The sequence below is a fragment of the Physeter macrocephalus genome, chromosome 14 (assembly GCF_002837175.3).
Source record: "Physeter macrocephalus isolate SW-GA chromosome 14, ASM283717v5, whole genome shotgun sequence".
Lineage (NCBI taxonomy): Eukaryota > Metazoa > Chordata > Mammalia > Artiodactyla > Physeteridae > Physeter > Physeter macrocephalus.
The window spans coordinates 15,404,454-15,429,243 of NC_041227.1; the positions used below are offsets into that span (position 1 = coordinate 15,404,454).

The 24,790-nt window shown below is 49.3% G+C and overlaps 1 protein-coding gene across 5 annotated transcripts in view; it reads right to left on the minus strand.

The window, feature by feature from the left end:
• Nucleotides 1-24,790, minus strand: part of TOX2 (TOX high mobility group box family member 2) — a 136,290-nt gene that overhangs the window by 99,901 nt on the left and 11,599 nt on the right. The window contains exon 1 of one of the 5 annotated variants that reach the window (XM_028499812.1): nucleotides 6,504-6,629. The exons of 3 other annotated variants lie outside the window; for them this stretch is intronic. In XM_028499812.1, coding sequence (XP_028355613.1) covers nucleotides 6,504-6,629 — 126 coding nt within the window. Of the gene's footprint in view, nucleotides 1-6,503; nucleotides 6,630-24,790 lie in introns of those variants that run through there. One more of the 5 variants, XM_007123024.3, reaches the window with a different exon arrangement.

Below are 24,790 nucleotides of genomic sequence, written 5' to 3' on the forward strand. Positions count from 1 at the left end.
AGGGAGTTTCAGAATTCAGAATCTGTTTGGATTTCATAAAAGTGAGAAAGTGAAGATTCCACAAATTAGGTAGTAGCCTCTGCGGGGTCTGGGACAACACCTGCAGTTAAAACACATTCATATTTCTACAGTGAATCCTATGAATGTTCACACAAGAGGGCTAAGTGAAACTTATATCTGCTAGTTTAGATCAGGCTTGGGGGCCGAATGAGTTTGCAGCATATTTACAAGATAACTGCTGGTTGCAGAGCCTTTTGGGTTTCAGATAAGGGAGTTTAGAACTGAATCAAGCACTGGGCACACATGCGCTAGGCCCTTGTTGGGACACTGTCCCTCTGTATGCCCATTTTACAAATGAGGAAACTGAGGCTCAGAAACAAAGGAAACTGCCCAAGGTCTCACAGCTATTAGATGACTCAGCTGACATCTTTCCACAGGTACACATGGATCCACCAGGCTGCCGAAATGCCAGGCAGAGCATTTACCATTACAGGGAATGCGGGCAGCACTAGGAGCGGGTCAAGACCAGGTGCAACAGGAATTGGGTCCCTGCAAGGTGTCTGTCTCCTCAGGCAGGCCTGAGAGCATCAGCCGTCCCCACAGGCCCAGAGCTCCCTGAATCTACCACAGACATGGTCCTAGCCCCCGAAGGCCTCAGAGTCCCCTGGCGGAGGCAGGTGACAAACTAACACACAAAAGTGTCTATGATTGTGACAAATGCTGTGAAGCAAACAGAGTGCAGAGATAGAAGATGGAGAGAAACACAGAGTACTTGAAAAGGTCTCTTGAAAAGGTCTCTCTCCCGAGGTGACAGTTTAACTGAGGGAGCCCTGAAGGAGGAGAAGGAGCCTGCCACGTAATAAGTGGGGGGGGGGGGGTGCAGCAAGTGCAAAGTCCCTGGGGTCAGCCGGCAGAAAGCTCTGGCCATGAGGGGAGGCATAATGTGGCTGGAACACAGCCCTGAAGGAGGAGAAGGACCCTGCCAGGAAATAAGTGGGGGGGGGGGTGCAGCAAGTGCAAAGTCCCTGGGGTCAGCCGGCAGAAAGCTCTGGCCATGAGGGGAGGCATAATGTGGCTGGAACACGGTAAGCAGAGGGGCAGGAGCAAGGATGAGATCAGAGCAGTCGGCAGGGGCCAAAGCATGTGGGGCCCTGGGGTCATGGTGGGGACTTGGATTTTATCTCAAATGGGAAGCCACTGGAGAGTTTTTGCCGAGAAGCAACATGCTCTGATTTCTATTTTAAAAGATGACTCAGGCTGCCACATGGAAAACGGATTCCATAAGACTCCATTCTCTGAGTCTCAGTTTGCTCATCTATACAATGGGTTCATAAGAAACCTTGTGAAAAGCATAACCAAGGGCTGTCTGGAAGACAGCTGACTCTTGGAAAGTAGAAGAGCAAAGCCTGGGTTTTCCCACCTAACCACAAACCAGGAGAACCCAGTCCTAAATCATCCATACACAAGTCACTCCTCCGCTCAAAATCCCTTAAAGGCTTCCCACAGTGCTCAGGATAAAGACTCACCTCTTCCCCTTGGTCCTGAGGTCCTGCTTGGCCTGGCTCCTGATTTCTCCAGTGCCATCCCTCACCATCTCCCACTGGACCTCTACTCTCCTGCCAACTCAACAATTCGCAGAATATGCCAAGGTCTCCGTTCCACTGTCATTACTTGGTCTCCCCCTCCTTCCTACAACCATTGATGAGCACTTACCCCGGGCCAGCCCTGTCCCAAACACTGAGAGGCTCAAAAAGTGGCTGAGGGCGTGTGTGCATATACATGGAACAAGAATCCAAAATACCCATCCTGACCCTCTTCTCATTGCTGGGCTGGTTCTTATCCCCTCTCTCATGCATCCACTTCCTGAAGGAATATTTATTGAGTATGTGCTTGGTGCCAGACACTATTCCAGGCCTCTGAGACACAGCAGTGACCAAATATCCTCGGAGCTTCCCTTTTGCATTGGAGACAGAAAATAAACGATAAACGTAGTAAGTCATTTACTTAGTATGTTGGACGGTTCTAAGTCTTCTATGGAAGGAAGAAAAGGTCGGGCAGGTGAGATGAATCAGGAGTGGTGAGGTGGAAGGTATGCGAGTTTAAACAGGGTGGTCACGGTGGGCCTGAGAAAGTGATAGTCGAGCAAAGACTGGAAGGAGGTGAGGGAGTGAGCCGGGCAGGGAGGTGGGGGAGAAATAGCCCGTGCAAAGGCCCTAAGGTGGGAGTGTGCCGGTGGGGACCACTAAGGTGGGGGGAGAGGAGGAGCATCCAGAGAGGTAACAGGGGATAGAGTGTACCCCACAGATGGCACTGAGATTATCCCTCCCCAGAGAGAGGAAGGCAGCACTTTTTCCGCCTGCTTTATCTGATGCTGTGGTTAGAGGAGCGGGCAAGGGCAGGCGTGAGGGCTGCATAGCTCGGCACATCCGAGGAACCACATGGGGCCCCAGAGCAGCTGACATCCGCTCGGCCTGCGGCTTCTTCCTGTGGCTTCTGCATCTCAGGTTGGCCCCGATGGCTGCTACTGTTTGCTCCTGTTTGGGGTTCGATGCAGGGCTCCTCTGTGTACGGGATTGGGGGCTGCTCTGGGCCTGGACCCTCCTTAGGTTTGCTCTGCTCGGAGAAATGGGGAGTGGCCATTGAAATGTTCCAAGTGCCTTTGGGGACATTTACTGTCCAGCAAGTGGGAAAGAAGAGGGAATTTGTTATAGGTGTCATCTTGTCAATCCTCTTGACCCTCCAAGCTCAGAGAGGTTGGGGCTTTCCGAGGTCACACAGCCAAATCAAACCACAGGCTGAGGAGTCTGATCCAGTCAGTCTAGGTCTGAAGGCTGTTAATTTGCAAAGGATTCTTCGCATTTACTATCTAAAGTAATGTTTCCCAAGCAGATAGTCTGTGCTATCCAGCCTTCCAGAAGGCATGAGGATAAAGGTGCATCATACATGGCTTCAGTCCCCTCCGAGCATCACAGCACCGATGGGAAGGGCACAGAGAAGGGGCCCCTGGCTCAGTCTGTTGGGGGTGGGATGAGGTGGCAATCAGAGAAGGCTTCTAGAAAGCAGTGATGCCACAACTCTGTCTGCAAGAATAAGCAGCAGCTCGAGGGGCAGAGAAAACATATTCTGGACAAAAGGGTCTGGGTGTACAAAACCGAGAAGCATGATAGTTTGGTTAGCAGGGGAGGGGCTTTAGGCAGCAGGAGGGCAGTGATTCGGCCCAGGAGGGAGGAGACAGAGGCTAGCTCTGACTGCAAAACCTGAGATCCGAGAGGTGCCCCCCGCCCCCAAGCAGGCATATGAAGGATTTTGAAACAGATCCAGTGGGTACAAGTGACCAAGGCTTCAAGCAGGGGATTGGTTCCTGGAGATCCCGCTGGGGGCTGTGAGCAGAGCAGACTCTAAGAGGGAAGGCGGAGGCAGGGAGGCCTGGGTAGCGGCTCCAGTGTCACCCAACCACAAGTAAGAGTGAAGCAGGGAGACGTGGTTGAAGACACAGCCAGCAGGGAGTACGGCAGAGAGAGGGATCAGGGATGACTTAAGCCAAGGAGTGGACAGTCATCATGTTTACCAAGATGGGCGTGATGGGGGAGGGCAAGTCTGGGGCTGGGGGCACGTGAACCGAGATAAGGACCATTTAGAGCCACCGTCTCCTTCAGATGAACACTCTGGGGTGAGGACATGCAAATCAAAGCTGCCTTTCTACACTATTCCCTCATCCTTAAGGGGCATCCGTTCCCCTGGCCCCAACTGCTCTGCATAGCAAGTTAAGACCCGCAGAAGGTAAGAATGTTGCCGCAAGTCTCATGGCCAGAAATCACGAGAGCGAAGCCTGCCCACCCAGGCCCCCAATTCCCATTCCAATGCCCATCTCCACAGACACCCGACAGCGGGGGAGCCCTCACACCCTCCCTGGAAAATGTCACCGCAGGGTCTGGGAGAAGCTGGGGAATCCACTCCCCGTCTATGATAGCTCAGGACTTCGTTTGCTGTTGTTCACACATGGGAACATTTGCCAGGCCTCCTGGCTAGACAGAGATGGCGACCCCTGGGCGGCCCTCAGGCCCGAGGCAATCACAGTGGGTGCCACAGGGACAGCCCAGCTGTGCCCAAGCCGCCTCCTCGGGAAACCCTGCATCCCTGCTTCTGCTCCCAATTTCATTAATTACTGGTTTGTGGATGCGCGAGGCAGCGGGGAAAGAATCGTTATGGGTGCCCCTAACGATGGGAAAGAAATTAATTTCAAACATGCAGTTCATCCTCCTCTGGAGGGTCCCCACACAACCTTGATTTCCAACAAGGAGTAAAACAGTAGGGGCTGCTGGGACCAGCCTGAATTATTTCTCTGAAGGAAATCAGAGACCAAAAAAGGTGAAGAACTTGCCCTAGATCACAAAGCAATTACAATAGCAGGGTACATACTTGCAACTGCGGTTTCCCACTCCCTGGGCACCTTCCTTCTTTCTGTAAATATTCAGTGGGTGCCTGCTGTGTGCCACACCCTGTCAAAGGCTCTGCAGGGTCCCTTCCTCAAGAGAGATGAGTATTTTTTATTTACTGAGCACCAACAAAGTGCTTGATAGATCTTGTTTAATCCTCCCAACAATCCATCATGTTGTAGGAGAGGAAACTCTGGCTCAGAGAGGTAAGGTGACCTGCCGGAGATCACACAGCGAGAGCAGAGTAGAGCCAGGACTCAAAGCCAAGTCTTAAACCTGGGTTCAGCTTCTGATCTCCAGGTTCGGGAGATGTGCGGGGATGGGGCTGGGGGTGGTGATACTCCAGCCACACCCTCCCTTCCAAGACCACTCCCTCCTCTCTTCCAAGGCCTTTCTCCCTGACCCAGGGCTCTCAGCAAACACTGGTTTACTAGCTGGCTTTTGTCTTGAGATTCCAGTTGTATTATACAACGCTGGTGACTGGTATTCAGTAAGCTGCTCAGGAAGTGTTAAAAATTAGAGTTAGGTCTGTTTCAAGACAGCGAGTAAGCCCCTGTCATTTACTCCTCTCCCTGTCAAGAGCCCATGGATGTGACCAGAGACAGAGAAATTCATATCAGTCAGGGCTGCAAAGCAGACTGAGGCCGTGCATTCAAGCTCCCTAAGAAGAGAACCAGAACACAGAGCCTCTGGCTACAAGCACAAGGGGAGAGCTCGCCAGGTCATACACAGATATGCTCACACACACACACACACACACACACACACACACACACGCACGCACGCACAAAATCATCACCATACAGAAAAGCAGGTATCAGTGTCCCCATTTTATGGATGAGGAGACTGAGACTTGCCAGGCTCAAAAAGCTTGCCCAATGTCACAGATTGTATTTGAGTCAGAGCTGAGATGTGCAACCAGTACCTAACCCAGCCCCTGGTACACAGCGGGCACTCAATAGCTATTTCCTCAATGGCTGGCTGGCTCCAAAGCCTTCCCAGCAGACTGGGGGCCTGTGACTGCCTGCTTTTAGACCCAGTGTGCAGAAAGTGGAGATCACACAGGGGCACAGAAGCTCCTGTTTCTTGGTCTCTCTCACTTGACATGGGATATTCCGAGCCAGGGAAAGCAGGCCTGAGAGAGTGGCATGCCTTCCATTTCTGGGACACACGTGCACGCAGCCAGATTTGCAACAATGACTATGACGGTGCTGAATCGGCGCCAGAAGAGGTCAGGCCTCCCACTCTCTCTTGGCTCAGTTGGGTGCAGCCCTGTCAACTGTAACAAGCCCCACCCCCAACTCAGCCAACTCCCATCACAAAGACTGTCTCCCCAGGGATGGCGGGAAAATGCCATGAATGTTGTGTTTCTGCATTCAAAATCCCTGTCACCTATAATGCGTGTGTTTGCCCTTAAATCTGTGACAATGTCCTTTCTCATTTTTCCTGTCCTTTCTTCTACAAAAGGAGGGCAACTGGAGATCCCAACTGGTTATCTTTTCAATATCATTAATGGAGAAAAGGAAAAGGTGGCACTCGCCAATCGGGGAGGAATTTTTGATTCCACAAACTCCAAAATCCAATGGAAGAGGCAGCTCAAACTTTGTTCCTGGTGATGTCCCCAGCTACTTCTCACCCCTCCTGCCTTGAAAGGCCCTTCCCACCCCTCATACCAGGTATCTTCTGGGCTCCTACCATGCCATGGGCCAGCTCCATCCTTGTTTCAATCTGAGTTAGCCAGACCCCCCCACACACATCACACCTGGTCAGGCCCACTGCAGGGCGTGTTAAATGGATGTACGAATGAGCGAACAAATGCTTCCTGAGCATCTGGACACCAAGACCTGCTCTTCAGGGGCTGGTACCAGCCACTTCCAGAATTTCTTTTCAAGAAGGAGCTGCCAACTGCAGGCCTCCTGGACCTTCCAAAGTATCTTCATTCTACAATGTGACAGACACCTGTCCGGGTCCCTGCCTGCCCCCACACAGACATTGTCTGTCTTCACCCCGCAGCAGCGCCAGCCTGACCACTTCCACCCCAGGAGGCAGAGAGCACCCGCTGCTTACCTTCTGCTGAAACCCACCTGCAATGCACCAGCGTCTTGTAAGTAGAAGGAACCCGAGTCTCATTCCACAGAAGCCCCAGCAGTGAGAGAACGCACCCGCGACAGCCTCTGTGAGATTCTGCTGCATAATCAGCAGAGAAAGAGAAAAAATGCCAGAAATAGCAAGCTTTATAAGCCCTCCTGACAACTCTTGGTCCTCTATTGGCTGGAGGCCCGGTACCCCAACCCCCCATCCCATTCCTATAAGGTGAAATGGAAAAACCTGTTATTTAACCTCTTTTATCAAAATCCATCTTCTATCCCAATTTGGGCCTGTGTGTTCAGAGCTCCTGGCGGCGGTCTCCACGCCAGGTCTCAGGGCGCAGAAGGGGAGGCAGCTCAGCTCTGCGTTATTTGTGGCTTAAGGGCCTTCCCCACTGCCCTGGGAGCGGGTGTTGGACTGGAAGGGCTTTAGGAAGGCACTTTGGCAGCACCTGTGTGAAACCTGCGTGTCATTTCATTTGGCAATTAGACTTCTGAGCATCCATCCTGCAGAAATATTGGTACCTGCACGCACCATGCATGCTCACTGATGTTGCTCGTTACAGAGAAGAATTAGAGGCAAGCGAAATGTCTAAAACGGGGTCAGGCTGAATCGACTGAAGTATATCCGTTCTGTGGAATATGATAGAATGAGGAAGGTCTGTAGGTGCTGACTTAGAACCGGCTGGGAGCAAGTCAAGGACATGATCCTATTTTTATAAAAACCATTATTATGTGTGTGTTTGGATATGCACTGTAAAAGATGCCAAACTGTTAATAGTGGTTACCCTTGGGAATAGGAGAAGGAGGTATTTTCAGCTGCTGCTTTTTTCTTTCTTGTTTCATTTTTTTTTTCTTTTCCACAAGCATGTACTACATTTGTAGTTTAAAACAAAAACATAAGAGCCTCCCTGGTTCCTTTCCCACTCCTCTGAAGCCAGTAAGCCAAGGGCCAAGGTCACCCACCACAAGGCTGGATCAGGTCTGGGACAGTGCTGGCCCGAAGCTCTATGGCTCCCCTGGCAGTCTCATTAGCTTTCACACAAATCCAGCTAAATTAGGGCTCCGTGAAGAAGGTGGACTTTGGAATAAGACAGAACTGAGTTTGAATTCTTGCTCTGCCTGCTGGAACAGTTAACTTCCCTGAGCCTCAGTTTCTTCATCTGTAAAATGGGGATGATAGTACCTGTTAAGTACCATGTACTATGCTGGGTGCTATTAAGCCAATTTTAATCTTTTGGACATTTCAGAAACATCAGAGGCTGCTGAGGAATCATCAGAGAGCTGAGGGCATCTAGAACTAAGTGAGAGGAGTTCTGGGGGGGTTGCCCCACTTATAACAATAATAAACTAAGTGACAGAGAGAAAGGCCTGGGGAACGGCAAATGCCACATGATAAAGGGGGTTGCTGCCCAGCATGACAGTATGAGGAAGGATTGAGGGGATTAGAAAAGGCTCCAAAGGGAATTCCCTGACAGTCCAGTGGTTAGGACTTTGTGCTTCCACTGCAGGGAAAATGGGTTCGATCCCTGATCAGGGAACTAAGATCCCGCATGCTGTGCAGCGCAGCCAAAAAAAAAAAAAAAAATTAATTTAAAAAAAAGAAAGAAAGAAAAGGCTCCAGACAGGAAGAAGTCTTGCTTGTGCCTCTGCACCTTTCTCATGCTGTTCCCTCTGCATAAAATGCCTTTGCCCAGATCTTCACAAAACCCTTGCATCCTGCTCAAGCTCTCCTTCCTCCCCAGAGAGGAGGTCCACTGACTCACCCACCCCTGAATTATTTTCTTTGTAGCACGCTCCTCCAGCCGATGGCTTCTGGTTGCTTGTTTTGATGGTTTTTATTGCTATGTTTATTGTTCATCTTCCTCCCTAGGCTGTGAGCTCCTTGATGGCCGGGACCATCTGTCTTGTTCAGCTCTGGGTCCCAGCTCCTAGCCCAGGAACTGACTCACAGTAGGTGCTCAACAAATAGAAAGTACACACAATCTGTAGATACAAGGCCAAGATCCAAGCACATGAAGTTTGTCTGAAGGAAAGGGAGATGCAGGTTTTGCACTGTGATAGAAAGGGATGAAAATTTCAGACATACTGAAGATTTGGAAACGTACACACACAAAGCTGGAAGGGTGCAGGAAGAAACCATCCATGAATACTCATATAAGCTTAAGATGGGAAAGGATTTTCTAGGCCCAAATCTGTATGAACAAGGATGTTTATTTCTTCACTGCAACATTATTTATGAGAACATGGAAATGACAACAAAATCCACTGAGAGGGGATTGGTTAAATAAATCACAGGTCTCTGTACAGTGGAATACTAGGCGCCTATGAAATGATCAGCATTTACTGCTATGGAAAGAAGCTCCTGCTGTTTGTTGGATGTTAAACTCGCTCACTGGAAAGCAGAGATGCTGATAAAAGGTGTAACTGATTGGCACACGGACAGTGTGAAGGCAAAACTCCTTCAATTATCATTTATTTATTCATTCACTCACCAATAATCTTCTGTTCCTTCTGTCTACTTCCCACGCCATGCAGGGCGGGGTTCCCGACACCAGGGCAATGTGTGAGCAGGACACTGTCCGTGTCCTCAAAAGACATCCCAGCTCATGCATGTAGTGAGACAGTGTGATGGAAGGAAGACGGTGCTCACAGCTAAGGGCCCCAGGGTCATCGGCTGAGCGAGGACTTCACAGAAAACGTGTCATTTGAGCTGGGATTCGAAGGAGGGGCAGAGTTTGGGTGAACAGAGAAGGGAGGAAAAGCATGTTAGAGATGGGACAACACAGGACAAATGCAGGAAGTCCCCACATTCTCCATCAAACACTTACTGAACTCCACCATGTGCGGGGGGGAAGGGAGGCTGAGTCTGAGGACAGAAGATTCTGGATGCACTGGAAGGAGGAATTCCGGGGTGTAACCATGTTGTCCTCAGTGTGCAGTGACAGAGCAGCGTCCCAACGTGACTGACTCACCGTGAGAGTCCCAGCCCCACGGGGCACACGGGGCCGGGGCAGGAGCGTCCACCTGGCAGGCTGGGTACCTGCACCTGCAGCTGCCTGCAGGTGAACCTGCAGAGTGTGGATTCCAGAAGGAGGGCTCTTCCCTTTTGCACTGAGTACTTGGCCAAGCAGCATGGGGTGGCGGGGGTCCCAGCTCTACAGACCCTCCGCTCAGCTCCCCCTGGGGTAGAGCCAGGGAGGGGCCCCTGCACCTTGACAGAACTCAGCATTTTTTAGCTTTATTTTTATTTTTCGAATTTGGAGGCAGCTCGATGGTTATGGTTCAAAACAAAGAGAGATGACTCAGCTTCCTGTGGAAGGGCTGTAGCCTTTTGGAAAAGGTATTTCTGTTCTAATGCTTCTCTCTTCTCAGCCCTCCAGGCAGCTCATCCAGGCTGCCTTGTTTTTTTTGATGGCCAAGTGTTCCCACAATGGGGCCAGGGACAACTGCCAGGCTCTGGGGGCCAGACTGCCTGAGTTTGAATCCCGGCCCTGCCCCTTACTCGCTGAGAGGACCTGGACAAAATTAAACCCTCTCTGAGCCTGTATCTCCTTAAGAATTCCTTGCAGGATCTCTGTACAAAGCAGTGGTCTCCTATGGAAAGGGTCCAGTCCGGTTCCTGGCTCAAAAGAGGTGGACAATAAATATCACTGTTAATAACAACAGCCACCTGTGCTGAGGTCCTACTGGACCTGCCTTATCTCATTGAAGCCTCCCACCTGCCTAGCCCAAGTTCCCATTTTACAGACGAGGAAACTGAGGTTCAAAGCAATGAGTTGACCTCAACTGCCATCTTCCCGTTCCTGAGAGTCAGGGCCCACATCCCAAGTCAACTGAGAACTGAATCTGTACAAGCCTTTCCTTTCCATCTGACTCTCTCAGCCAAGCACACACCAGCCCCTCACTGTCTTTATCTGCAACATGGGGACATTATTCTGAGGTTGTTGAAATGCTCTAGCCAAAGCTTAATAAAAATAATTCCACGAAGGGCTCAGAAACCTTCAGTAATAGCCTTCAATAACCCCCTCTAAGACTAGGAGTCAACAAAATCTAAGCGCGTCACGTGCAACATCCCAAGGAGAGGCAAGGACCTGTTAGGAAAACCCCTTCACAAGTGTAGAGAAAACTGGAAAGCTGAGAAAGAGGTGTGAGTTCATGCAAATAAAAAGAACAGGACTTTAAAACGACCCATCATTCAAACGGCCACCCAGCACCACGACATTAACACGGGGTCTCTCAAACCTTTGTCCTGGAACTAATGTAAAAAACGAATCCGGTACAGGTGAACACAAGGTAACCCAAGACAGTCAAAACCCAAGTTTCCATCCCCCTTCCCCTGCATCACCCCAGTGCGTATGCTGACAGAGCAACCTGAATAGTAACTGACTAATTTTTAGCCCTGTGATTACCAGGGTTGATGTTGATTTCCATGGAACCTTCTTTTCACAGCACCGAGAACCTCTCACGAGTAGTAATTGCCAAGCTCAATTTTAGCTCTGTCATACCCAACCATCAGTGCTAACTAAGGTGGCTGCTCCCTCACCAGGTAAGCTGGTAACGAAGTCGGCTTCGCTGCTTAATTTCACAATATTGTGATGCCGCCATCAGCACCTGGAAGTGCTGAGAAGCTACAAAGCTTCTTCGAGATGAAACCAATCTCGCCCCAGGGGAGTGACTGAAGCCATTTGCACCTCTAAGGTGCCCTGTCTGGATCCTCAAGCTCACTGGGATGTCGTGGTTGCTTCACCCCATGTGCTTCCTCGCTGGAAACGCTGATCACCAAGGGGCCACGTCGCCCTGCCTCCCTCCATCCTCTGCAACTGCCTCCCGCTTCCCTCTCTCCCTCCTCACAGCCCTCCCAGCATTTGAACTCCAGCTCACGTCTGATTGCACAGCCGGTCTCACCAAATGGGTCCTTGCCGGTCCTCCAACCCCACCGTGTGTGCTCACCTGCGGGGCTTATGCACCACGCCACGTGCCAGCCTCATTTTGTCAAAGTGCCCATTGGCCTTGGCATATGTCCTATTATTAAACAGCTTCCACTCCCCGTACACACAACCTTCCCCCTGACTGGGTTCTGACAGCAGAACTGCACTCTGAGCACAGCTGGTTTTGTTTGGCCTGACTCTGTGCTGACTTAAACTTTTGCCCAAAAATTGACAGGCGCCAGCTATGATGGGGCAGAGGGCTGGGAACTATGCCCTCTGGGTGCCCACTACACGCCAGGAATGCACAGATACATATGCCCACAATCAGCCAGGCAGACAGAGGAGCAGGGTCTCATCCCCCCATTTTACATTTGGGGAAACTGAGCTCTGAGAACATCCATGAAGCTGGTGAGAGGGAGGGATTTCTTTTAGTTCCAAATACCAGTTAAGGCTGTGCTTCCCATGAGGAGCTGCCAAGCATCTTCCATTTGGATAAAGAAATCCTGGAGTAAATCTATTTCCCTTTTCACTTGTCCACCAGGAAGCCCACAACCAGATGTGCAGGCCAATTTCAATAACTATAGAGCCCAAGGCCAACATATCTGTTTTCATTTTCCACCTGGAATTTGTTCTATGTTATATTTTCCTTGGCTCTAATTTTTTAATGGATTACCTATACTTTTATATCTTCGTGTGTGTTCTTGTGAATGAATGACCAAAAGCCAGACACGGAGTGGTTAAGTGGGTGTTCCAAGGTCCCAAAGCCAGCCCAGGGGTCTGTCTACCCGGGTACCCTCCACACTGACCCCCCATCTCCTGCCTCCTCTCCTCAATCAAAAAGCTAACAGTGTCTGAGCATCTGCTTCCTGCCGAGCACGACAGGTCCTGCCACATTCACACTAACTTCCCAGCAACTCCAAGAGGTAACACTAGTAATAGCACATACTCCGTCCCAGGTACTGTTTCCCGCATTTGCAAATATTGGTCCTCATGATGACCCCATTAGGTAGGTGCTATTATTATTCCCATCTTACAGAGGCATGAATTGAGAGGTTGGGTAACTTACTAGATGTGCACAGCTAGTAAGTGTCCCAGACAGGATTGGAACTAAGGTTCTGGGCTCTGTTGTCCACGCTCACTGCCATGAGGCTGTCAACTGAGTCAACAAGTCCCTCATTTTACAGATAAGGACCTAAGGTTCCAAGAGACAAGGGGTTCCCCAAGCTTGGCTCTGACTGTCCAGTCCGGATGGCCGCAGACACAGAGGGAGAAGCCAGGGGTTCCAGAAAACCCCTTTCCCAACTTCCAGCCAAGAAGAGGCCATGCTTCTAGAAGTCAGGGCATAAGTTCTGACTTCTTCTCCTACCAGAGATGCAAAAAGAGGCTGCCAGGCAGAAACACAGGGGCTGGAAAACCTTCCCAGTCTCCAAGACCAACTCAGCTGCCTCTCCGCCACCACCCTGGACCCCTCTGTGCTAGGGGCAGGCATCACAGGCTCCCCACACAGGGGGCTGATAAACTCCCACTGCCTTGCCACACCGGTGACTGAGCACCCGATTCAGCCACACGCAGTGTGGAAATGAGTTGTGAAGCATGAAGACCCAGGTTCGAATCCCAGCTTTGCCACTTAGTAGCTGTGAACCCTGGGTGAGGGTGAGCCTCTCTGTCCACTGGGGTATTAACGTCACCACCTCGCTGCACATCTGGGGAGGCTGGCAGAGCCTACTGGGGCCCTGCCCTCCCTCCTAGGGTAGCTTTGCCGCCATGCTGGTGCCCGCCCCCAGCATCATCCTGGCTAATCCTTCCAAGAGATCAATCTGCAGATGACAGAGGGATGGGGAGGGCAGGGAGGTTTGCTCCAACCTATCTCATTCCAGACATGCTTTCTGGAAAGATGGAAAAATAAAACTAAATAATAAAATTTGAGGTTGACTAGAAACCCAAAATCAGGACTGATTTTTCCAGAACTTCTCAGTCCTACCTCAGACAGGGAGGGAGGGCCAAGAAGGTCCCTGGGGGGTCACCGCACCCCCGGGGGACATCTGTGACAGGCCCTCCTCCTGGCCATCGGCAGCAGGAAGGGCTGCTGGCCCACATGATGTATACTGGTTGCCATGGTTTCTGTTTATTCTGGGAAAGACAGCTTCCCTGACATCCAGGCCTGGTAAAGACGAGTGTTTGCTGCACTCAGACTGTGTAGTCACCAAGGTCCCTTGCACTGTCCTTGGCTGCACACAGACACGAGCCTTCATGCACAGAAGCAAAGGCGCTAACGTTAACTCAGCCCCACTGGTCCCTCCTCACCCGACCCAGGGTGGATGGGACCAGGCCCCCTTTTCAGATGAGAAAACCAAGGCTTGGCGCTGGGCACTGACCTGCCCAGAGTTTCCTGGTGAGGTCAGCGAGAAGCAGGGATTCAAACCTGGGTTTGTCTGACTTGTCCCACTTTTCCAACTGTGTGCGGGCTCATTTATGATCATTACTCTGTCTCCCAGGGAGCTCAGGCCTTTTCCCAAAACCGTACCTCCTGATATGCCTTGAGAGAACCTGTCAAATGCTTGGGGACATCAAAGGCAGCTCATGGGAGTAAGCAGGGAGTTCCCCAAGGGGACCCAACACTCATGTCCCCACCCCAGATCTGACCACATCATTCTCGGTTCCTGGTTCAAAGAGAGCTGGCCAACAGAACTAAATCTAAGCCCCTTACTTAACCCAGCACCCCCCTGCCCCTGCAGTTTTATGCTTCTGACCCTTTTCTCACTGTCTCCTTGCCCTTTCCAATGCTCAAATCCCTGCTCTTCCTCAAGGACTTCCTGGGTGCCCACGTGAGCATCAATCTCTTCCTCCTTCCAGAGACCGCCAAGCCCAGCTGCCCCTGTGAGCGAGCCACCCATGGAAAAGTCTATCCCCACCTCCCTCCTGAGACTGGGTCACATGGAGGCTGCTCAGGGGACAGCTGTGAACCATAAGTTCCTTTCTCAGCCCAAACCAGCTGACACTTAAAGGGAACTGGCACTTCACTGGATGCTCAAATGTGCCAGGTCCCTCCCTCCACGGGGCCTTTGCACATGCTATTCTGGCTATCTGGAGTGTCCCTATTACCTAGCAACTCCTGGTCTTCCTACAGGTCTCCGTTTAAGGGTCGAGAAAGTCCTTCCTGACCCTCCCTGTTACCCACAGCACTTGTGCAGCTCTCCTAATCACACCTGTCACGTTCGCATTATGTGTTTCGTTATGTGATTATTTGTTTGCTAGACTAGAGGCCACATAAGTGTAACACTAGGTCTGTCTGGTGCTGGAGTCCCTGCCACAGCACCTGGTGCACAGCAGGGGCTTGATAAATGTTTGTGGTCTGAAAGAGCGAGGGGAGCTGTGGTGGATTAAAAACATGACCACTGGTCCTCCGGTTTCTGCATGCTCACCCTCCGTGTTGTGATGTTGCACTTCCTCTCATCAAGAGCCGGAGTCTGTTTCCTCACACCTTGAAGCCAGGCTTAGCCATGTGACTTTATCTGGCCAACGAGACAGCAGTAAATGCGCCTCAAGCAAAGGCCTGAAAAGCTCTTGTGAACCAGGGTGAGCTCTCCCGCTGCGCTGGGAACCCCGGAGCACCAGGTGAGCAAGCCCGAGCTAGCCCGCTGGAGGATGAGAGGCTCTGGGAAGAGCTGACCCAACAATCAGCCCCCAGCCAGCAGCCTGCCAAGTGCCACACACACACAGGGGTGAAGCCATCCTCTATCACCAAACTGTCAGCTCACTGGTCAACTGACCAGAGATGCAGGACAGAGCCCAGCAGAGGCCAGCCCAGCACAGAAAGCCCTCCAGCCAACCCACAGATTATAAGCAAATAAAATGGTGGTTGTTTTACAGCACTAATTTTGGGTGGCTTGTTACACAGCAAGCGATAACTGATACAGGAGCTAACGAAAGAGTATGGGCCATGATACGCTCACAGTCAAAGAGCATAGGTCTGATCTATACAGCATCAAGTTGAGAACAACAAAATCTTCTTGGGAGGTGGAAAGCAGATGGGGGGTGAAGGTCAAGCCCCTGGGTTTGAGCCCTGCTGGCCTATGACTCTGGCTTGAGCTTGGACAAGATGGGCACTGCCCCTGTGCCTAGGCCTGCCTGTCTCTTCAGTGAGAATGACACATCCTATGCCAGATTTCCCCAGGAGGGGTGATCTGAGTCTAAACAGGGAGCGTATGTGAAAGGGCGTCCCAAAGGAAGCTAAAGATTCTTTATACACGGGAGGACACGTGCTGCAGAATAAAGATCATGACTTCAGAGCAGACAGATTCCGGTTCCTGATCTACTCTGCTACTAACAGGTGAGTGACCTTAAGCAAGTTTCTCAACCTCTCTGAGCTTCAGGTGTCACCTGACACACATCACCTGACAGGTGTCAGGTGTCTGTGACACGGTAACAATACATAATGTGAAGGGCTATTGTGAGGGTTAAATAAGACAGTATACATAAGACACCGAACACAGTGCCTGGCACATAGGAATTCAATAAATAGTAGCTCCTCCTCCGTCCCCACCCCCACTCTGCTGGCACCTCTCACTGCCATCTTAACCCCACAACCCTGCGTGGCAGTAAGAGTTTCCATGTTTGAGATCAGCATCTTGTGCCAGGTGCCAAGTTGTGACTGTAGCTTACATAACATGAGAGACAGAGAGAAAGGGCTTTACTTGAAGGATAAGAGGGAAAGAGCTGGATGTTGCCAGCTCTGACTGGGGGAGAAAACTCAGGCCTTGGGGAAGAGCCGGAAGAAGCATAGAGATGATTCAGAATTGAGTCCTCGCCCTAAAGGCTGACACACCCCAAGGCCACATCCGTCTTCATCCGGGATGGTTATCTGTGGTCCTTCCTCCATTCACCTCCAAGGCACCAGCACACAGCCTGGCAGTGACCTCTCAGGAAGGACAGAGGCGGGAAGGTGGGCTAGGGAGCTCAGCCTGACACAAAGTCCTCAGTTCTCAAACTGTGGTCCACTGACTAGCAGCTCAGCATCACCTGGACCTTGTAAGAAATGCACAATCTCTGACCCCACCCAGATCTACTGAATCAGAATCTGCATTTTAACAAGGCCCTTACATGATTGCCATGCGAGTTAAAATTTGAGAAGCACCGGCTTAAGAGAGCTAGTTATCCCATTGTGGGGATCATCCAACCAACATGGTATTAACCAAATCTGCCCATCTGTTTCGGCAATCCTATAGCTAACACGTGTGTTACCCAGCCCCGGCCATCGACGATGGAAGTGAGCCGACCAGTGGAGACATAACCATCCCAACCACCAGCTGTGCCATGCTCTGGGTGGATGTGAGTTCCAACGTTACCAAGGTAGAAGCTCCGTGTCCTTCTGATTTGACCTCCAGTCCCACACACTTTACACGGTCACCAGAATTCTGTTTCTCTTTGATGCCCCGGGAACCAGTCCCAGTGTTTGCATTAGGCAATTAGAGTGTTTGCCTCTGCCGCCTTCTTGAAGGGACCCCAAACCCCAGCACCAGACAGCTAGGAAAGGTTTTCCAAGGGCACCTTTGGAGAAGAGGTTGCAAAGAGGGACAGATTCCCCAGGGCCTTGGAGGATGAAGGGAGGGGAAGCAAGGCCACTGATGCCTCTGCCTTGGAAGAAGAAGGTTCCTGACCTGCCCTGAGTTAGAAACTCCTCTTCAGAGGCCCCACTCTAGCCCACCCCAGGGAATGAGCCCCTTCAGAGTCCCTCCAAGGGGATGCCTCTGACCTTTGCAAAACGAAATGCAATAACCAAGTCCTATGTGCCGAGCAGACCCCAGGGCCAGCCGCAGAGGCTGCAATAATCCAGCCGGGTGTTTGGACAGGAGGAGCCCTGCAAAGCTCCATCATCTCGGCCTGTTGCCTGAGGAGGGAAGCGGTTCACCTTTTGCTAATCACCCTAATTCATTTTTTATTACTAACTTTCCTGTTTTCTATTTGCCGTCTCATTGAAGATATTACCAAAGGCATTTAAACAGCATCAGACCGTACCACAATGGCAAACATAACTCTTTTTATTGAAATCTGCATTAATATACATATAATTCCCTGATCACAAAGACCTCACGGTCCACATGCTAGACCCCAAGTGAAGGCGGGTTTGGCAAGAGGCATATACACAATTGAAGGTTTTTCAAAAGACAATCAACTCTGCCAGGAGGGTGCGATAAGATGGGTGCTTTTGGGACTTCCCTGGTGGTGCAGTGGTTAAAACTCCGCGCTTCCACTGCACGGGGCACGGGTTCAATCCTTGGTCAGGGAACTAAGATCCCACATGCCGTGCGGTGCAGCCAAAAAAAAAATGGGTGCTTTCTCGTGCTGTTGGTGGAACGTGGATAATCCTTCTGACATGATGCCCTGAATCAAGAGCCATAAAAACGCTCACTGCTTTGAGCCAGAAGTTCTACTTTGGCCGTGGCCAACAGCCTAGTCTTAGCCTTGACACCCCCCCTCTGGCACACCCCACGGCCAACCCGTCCCCAGATCGCATACGTTCCACCTTCTAACATCTTCCATATCCCTCTACTCCCCATTCTCATCCCACCAGCACAGTCCAAGCCAGAGAGGTCCAAGAGAACTTTGTGCAATGACGGGAATGTTTTATATCCACACTGCCCAACGGGGGCCATAAAACACTTGAAATATGGCTGGTGTGACTGAGAAACTACATTTTATTCCATTTTACTTTAAATTTCAATAGCTACGTGTAACTAGTGGCTACCATATTGGAAAGTGTATCCCCAAGCCATGACCAGTCCTCTTCTAAACGATAGCAATCACCTCACCTCCCCACTGTCTACTTGCATGCATTCTTGCCCCCATCCATTGTTTTCCCCTTAAGACAGCCACAAAGATTCTTCTCAAATGCAACACACCTCAACTCTCACCAAGTCCAACCTCCCAGACACAGCCTTCGAGGCCCCGTCTCTGGGACAGAGAATACTCCAGTTATCAGGGAGCCTGTGGCGTACCAGGTGCTGAGTGCAGGGGCAGGCAGCAGGCAGCAAAGGCCTCCCGGAGGGGGTAGCGCTTGAGCAGAAACTTAAAAATGTAGGAGCCTTCCAGGTAGGTCAGGAATGCCAAGGCCAGAGGCAGAGCAGTGAGAAGTGCTCTGAGCTACATCCACGAGCCACCAGCAAAGAGTCAGCCCTTGTGAAGCTGATAATTTAGTGGGACATAAACAATAAAAAGAATGAATAAGTACATTACACACTGTGAGAAGGGGAGAGAAAAAGATGGGTAAGGGGTTTCTGGGGGACTGGGGTGGAGGGGAGACGTCTGCAGCATTAAATAGTAAGGAAGGAAAGTGCCCAAATAAACCCTGTTCTTGAGTCTGTGTGGTAGGACAGTAGCGGGTGATTTCCCCAACTTTTTGGCAGGGAACACAGTCTTCATAATTTACAGTTTAATAAGAAAAAGGGGTGATAACTTCAGGAGAGAAGTGACCAAAAAGTCCTACTTGCCCAACAGAAGCGTTCCCACAGGCTAGAGAGAGATCTCCTTATCTCCGAAGGTCAGGCCAACTGTGCCCCAGATACCCCAACCCAACCAACCAGGAGTGACGTCTCCCTCCTGAAAATGGCAAGGTCACTACCCACAGGGAGATGGGATGTGGACAAAACAGGGGGCTGAGGTCTGCCAGCCCTGCCCCCAGAGAGTCGAGCATTGATGAAAAATCCTAAGGGTTTCGACCATCAACCCTCTTGACTGCCATTTCAACTTTCTTCCTTGGGCTCTGTCGTTACAATGGGAACTCACATTGATTAACACCTGCAAGGCCCAGACACTGAGTCTCTCACATTTATGTGTTTAATCCTCTTGGCAACAATGGACAAATATGACAAGTGAGGCCCAGAGAGGGTAAGCGAATTATTCTTGGAAACACAGCCTGGGATATGTTATGGTGGCCATCTCTGGAAAGTATAACCACCACACTGATTCATTCATTCTTTTTATTGAGCACCTACTACATAGCAGACACCACGCTAAGGTGCCAGGGACTAGGTAGTGAAGAAAACAAGCATGATGCCACTGGATGGAAAGCTTACTGTCCTCAAGGTGGAACAGACACTCAAGTCATCTCATAGATATATCATGCAAGGGGGAAAATACACTGGAGGCTGAGATAGAGAATAACAGGGTAACTGCATAGATTAGGGGGGTCGGAGTCTTGAAGGAGGTGAGGATAAAGCTGAGACCTGAAGGATGAGCAGGAGCCAGCCTTGTGCAGAATGAAGACAAGGACATTCCAGACCAAGGGAACAGCATATGAAAGGCCCCTCAAGCCAAAAAGACCATGGGGGTGGAGGTGTCTGGGGAAAAGCAAGAAGGCTGGGGTAGTTAGAATAGAGTCAATGAAGGCTGGCTTTGCTCCCCACCGTATCCCCAGCACAAAGCCTGGGGCCTTGGACAGAGCAGCTGGGAGTGAGGCTGCAAAAGCAGGCAGGGGCTAGATCACACCGGAATGTCTGCACCAAAAAAGGCATTTGATGTTATCTACACACCAGGGGACGCATTGGAAGGTTTTAAGCAGAGGTCTGATTTCAGTTGGGCAGAGCTCACCAAGCCACAACAGAGACCCATGAGCGATTCTGCACAGAGAAATGACAGGATCTAATTTACACATCAGACAGAGCTCCATCACGGTCGGGATGGTTCCTCAGCTCATCGTGATGTGTGACTTGTGGTCACCGGATAGTGAATGTCCCCAAAAGCTAAGTGCCCCCAGCTTGTATGTGGGAGGTGGCCACCTTTCAGAAAATCAAGACAAAGCAGCAAGTGACAGGACATGTTGACAGAGCATTGGACAAACTCAAGGCTGTCAGCAGAGGGAATATTGTCCCAAAGACGCCACAACAGGGTGGTGGCTTATTGTTAACGTGTAGTCTTTAGGAAAACACAATTATGTGCTTCACTGATACTATAAGACATAATCCAAGACAGCACGCAAACATTTAGTGATCGATCCACAAGACAAGTAAAAGGACTAACACAAGAGCCAGCAGAGGAAATGCTTGCACTGCATAGGTGGGAGGCCAGGCCCTGCAGGTTTGGGGTGTTTTTTTTCCTCTTCGTCTCATTTAAAATCAAAGTTTGGCTCTTAGGCACCCATAGAGAGTTTTGGAAAGGGAATTAAAATTAAGTATCCCAGATGCTTAAACACACTTTATTATCTCATTTAATTTAATCAACAGGTAATCCCATTTTGCAGATGAGGAAACTGAGGCCCAGTGATAATAAGTAGCTTTCCAAATGGCCTTGCTCCCCTCTCTAGCTGCATCTCTTGACACTCTTGACCACTTCGATGGCTTTGCATGTGCTGTTCCTTCTACCTGGAATGCTTTTCCCTATCTTCTTCACATGGCCAATTCACCTTCAAGCACAGGCCAGGTGTCCCCTCATCTAAGAAAACATCCCTAACTCCCCCCTGCCTGGCCTAGTAGTCTCACACCCATTTGGAATTGTTTCTTTTTGCCTGTCTCTCTAATATATTAGAATGTGGCTTCTCAAGGACAAGGACCAGGTCTTCATCTCCTTTCCATGCCTGGCATATACCTCCAAGCCCTGCATACAGCAGGCAGTGAATGTTCTTTGCATGGCTGAATGAATGAATGAGTAAATGAATTAACTCTTAATAAGTTTCAAAGCCAGAATTTGATCCCAGGCCAATATGACTCCAAAGCATATCTCTTGGCCAAAGTGTGAGTGTGACTTATATAATCAATCAGAAAACGTACACAAGCATGGGATACATTTCAAAACATACCAAGGGCTTCATTCATCCCTCCAAAAGAACTGCTGAAAAGCACCATCCCTCAGGGGAAAATAGGATGGTGAATATGGACAAAGGGTTAACCAAACCCTTTTCCCTTTTGCAAAAGCATTTCAGCTTTGTTAACTGTCTAGCATAACTCCCCTGGAAACCTGATGAAGGCAGGATGTTAACTATATTACTAGGTAACTCTGCTTGTGGTAAAATGACCCTTGATTGGTAAGTTGCATCTGGACTGGAAGGAACTATAAATAAGTTATAAATAAATTACAAAGATTTGATAAAGAAGCCATAGTTAAAGTTTCCCTGAGTGTAGTGACTCTTTTAACTGACATGCCCCTTGCAGGGACCCTTGATGTGGATACTATGGAATTGTTACAAGAGATGTTCCTTTGGGAACTAAAGCTTCTAAGTCAGGGTAGCTTCCAAACCCACCCATTGTGGGTCTCACTCCCTTCCATCTTTACTAAAACCTGGCAGGGCAGGGGCTGACAAAGAGAAGAGCTGCTGGCCACCTCTGTGGGCTCCCGCAGAGCCCACTGCTAGAAGTACTCCCACAGAAGAGGGACAGATCATGTGCCCTGCTGGCAAGCGGTGGTTCCTGTCCCAAGTCCTTCAAGGAGACAGTTACCAAGGGTAACCTGTGTGAGTCTTTTGAGTCTGCATGTTTAATTGAACCTTAAAGGGTTCCTGTGAGAGCTTCACTGAGAAAGAAGAGAACTGATAAGAGGAGAAACGAGACCACCCCAACCAGAAACACCACTACACTTAATGCAGAACTCAAAATCTCCTTAGACCTCCAATTTATAAAAAGACATAAAAACCTGGGATGACATCTATGCTCACTGTCCTTCGAGGGCCCAGCTGACGTGAACAGCACCTGACACAGGAATGAGGGAGGGGATGACTTACCTGATCTCCCAGAGGCTTTACCACAAACCTGAGATGCAAATGCAATTATAATAACTGAGGCTCAGAGAGGTTAAGGGACAGGTCCAAAGTCACACAGCTTGTAAGTGACAGGATATGAACCCAGGCACTTCCATAGAACTCAAAAGTTATATTTGAATCCACTATCTGGTTTTGTTTAAAAATTAACTTACAGCTCTGGTGGACATATAGAACAGAGAATGCATAAGGGTGGGGTGGAGTAAAGGGACCTCCTTAAATAATGTAGGTAGCACCCAATAGGCACTCATTAAATCTTTGAGGAATAAATGAGCAAAGAAAGGCCCTGGGTCTACCACCTTCCACATTATCAAGTTCAGTTCGAGTCAAAACATAGCTCTGTGGAAAAATAAAATTCATGCATGAGATCGACCCTGGGTTATACTACTGAGTTGGATTCGTTTCCAACAGGTTTCTATATCATTCCTACAAATTAGGCCCAACTTCGAGATAAGCACATTTGAATTAGCTCTAATGTGAAGGCATTCTATTACCAAATGATGTTCGAAGTTGAAAACCAAGGCAGGAGGCCCAGTTGGGAACTCCTTGGCCCCCAGGAATAGGCAATGCAGTAAAAACGAGGGGTGAGTTGGTCCATTCTTGCATCCCTGCAGAGGGCGAGAGATCCAGTGGGTACCACAGAGGCTGCAGGAGCAAGGAGCAGGGAGGGCATAGGCCAAACCCCAGCTCTGCCAACCAGCTCCTCTGCTGCCCTTTGTAACTTGACCTATTTGGATCTCAGTCTTCTCAGCGACACGATGGGGACACATATGCCTAGCATAGCTCTTACGAAGATTCAGCGAGATGAGATGAGTGCGTGAGCCTGACATGCAGTAAATGCTCAGAGAATAATTTGTGCTTGTTTCTACCCTACTTTTCTCCATAAAACAGCACAAGTTTTAGAAATAAAAATCTGTGAGAGGGGGCTTTTTGTTCAAGATGATGGGTAGAACACATACTTCTACCTCTCCCCTCTTCTAAACCCCACCAGAATGACAAAAAAGGGGAGGTAGATACACCCACATATTCATAATTCATATGTACACACACATATATTCATAATTCAGATAGAGAGATGAAAACTGAATAACTCCAAAAGAGCCCATAATAAAACAAGAAAGGGCTGGGCATCAGAAACATTGAGAGGGTGCTGGAAAGTAAGAAGTTGAAGAGACAGACTGACAATGAAACCTATCAGTTCTAAGGCACCAGCACACCAACACAAGACCTCCAGAAAAGCTATTTTCCTAACTGAGCCCCAGAAAATCCCAAAGCACAGGCAGCAGGGGCTCAAAGCCCTGGGCAGGGGGAGGTGACTTGACCTTTGTGTTAGTCTACAGTCCTCAGAGAAACTGACTGTTGGTTTTGCCCTGTGGCTAAAGCCAGGAAGAAGAACTCTTTAATTAAATGAGAAATCCGTCTCAGGGATTCCCCTACCATGGATGGACATGATGCAGGAAAAACAAAGTGCACCAGTGCCCATGGGTTAACTGCTGGCTGATAAGAGAAACAGATGTCCCCAACCTCAAGTGAGCGTGTCCCATGCTCTAGGAGAAGTCTCCAGCTTTAAGTGTCTACACACAGGCCCCACCCAGGGCACCTAAAATCAACATTCACATTGCCTACCCACATGCTCATGGCTTTCACAGATGTTGAGGAAACTTAAAATGACAGAACAGATCAATCTAGACCCTTGTTCACAAATAAATGTCAACCAAGAATCACCAGGCATTTGTAGAAAATATCAGCATAAAAGAGAGACCAGGAAGTGAACCAAAGACCTAACCAGCAAGAAAACAGAGTTAATGCAGCAAACAGAAGATAACTTTTTTAAAAAACTGAAACATTATCTTCAAAAAGATTCAAGATATTCACATATCCACAAAAAAAAGAATGGGCTACTAGAACATAAGCTCAATCAAGAAACAATACAGAATTCTGAGAAATGAAAAAGTGATTACAGAAATAGAAACAATAAACTTATTAGAAGTACTGAACTGAAGAATGATTATGCCTGGAAGTATACCCACCACACTCGCATCAGTGGTTAGCCCTGGGGAGAAGGGCTGAGAGGGCAGCAGGGAAAATGAAAGAGAATGAGAGGGGGCTCTACTTTTTTTTATTCTAATATATTTCTGTGTATTTTATAGAGAATAAAAAAAATTTTTTTTTAAAAAAAAGAATGGCAGGACTCAAGACAAAGGGGGAAATGATAGAAGAATGAAATGAAATTGGGAGTGAGTTAATGAGCAAAAGATGTCCCATGAAGGCTTTCCTGGTGGCGCAGTGGTTAAGAATCCACCTTCCCAATAAGTGGTGCTGGGAAAACTGGACAGCTACATGGAAAAGAAGAAATTAGAACACTCCCTAACACCATGCACAAAAATAAACTCAAAATGGATTAAAGACCTAAATGTAAGGCCAGACACTATAAAACTCTTAGAGGAAAACATAGGCAGAGCACTCTGTGACATAAATCACACAAGATCCTTTTTGACCCACCTCCTAGAGAAATGGAAATAAAAACAAAAATAAACAAATGGACCTAATGAAACTTCAAAGCTTTTGCACAGCAAAGGAAACCATAAACAA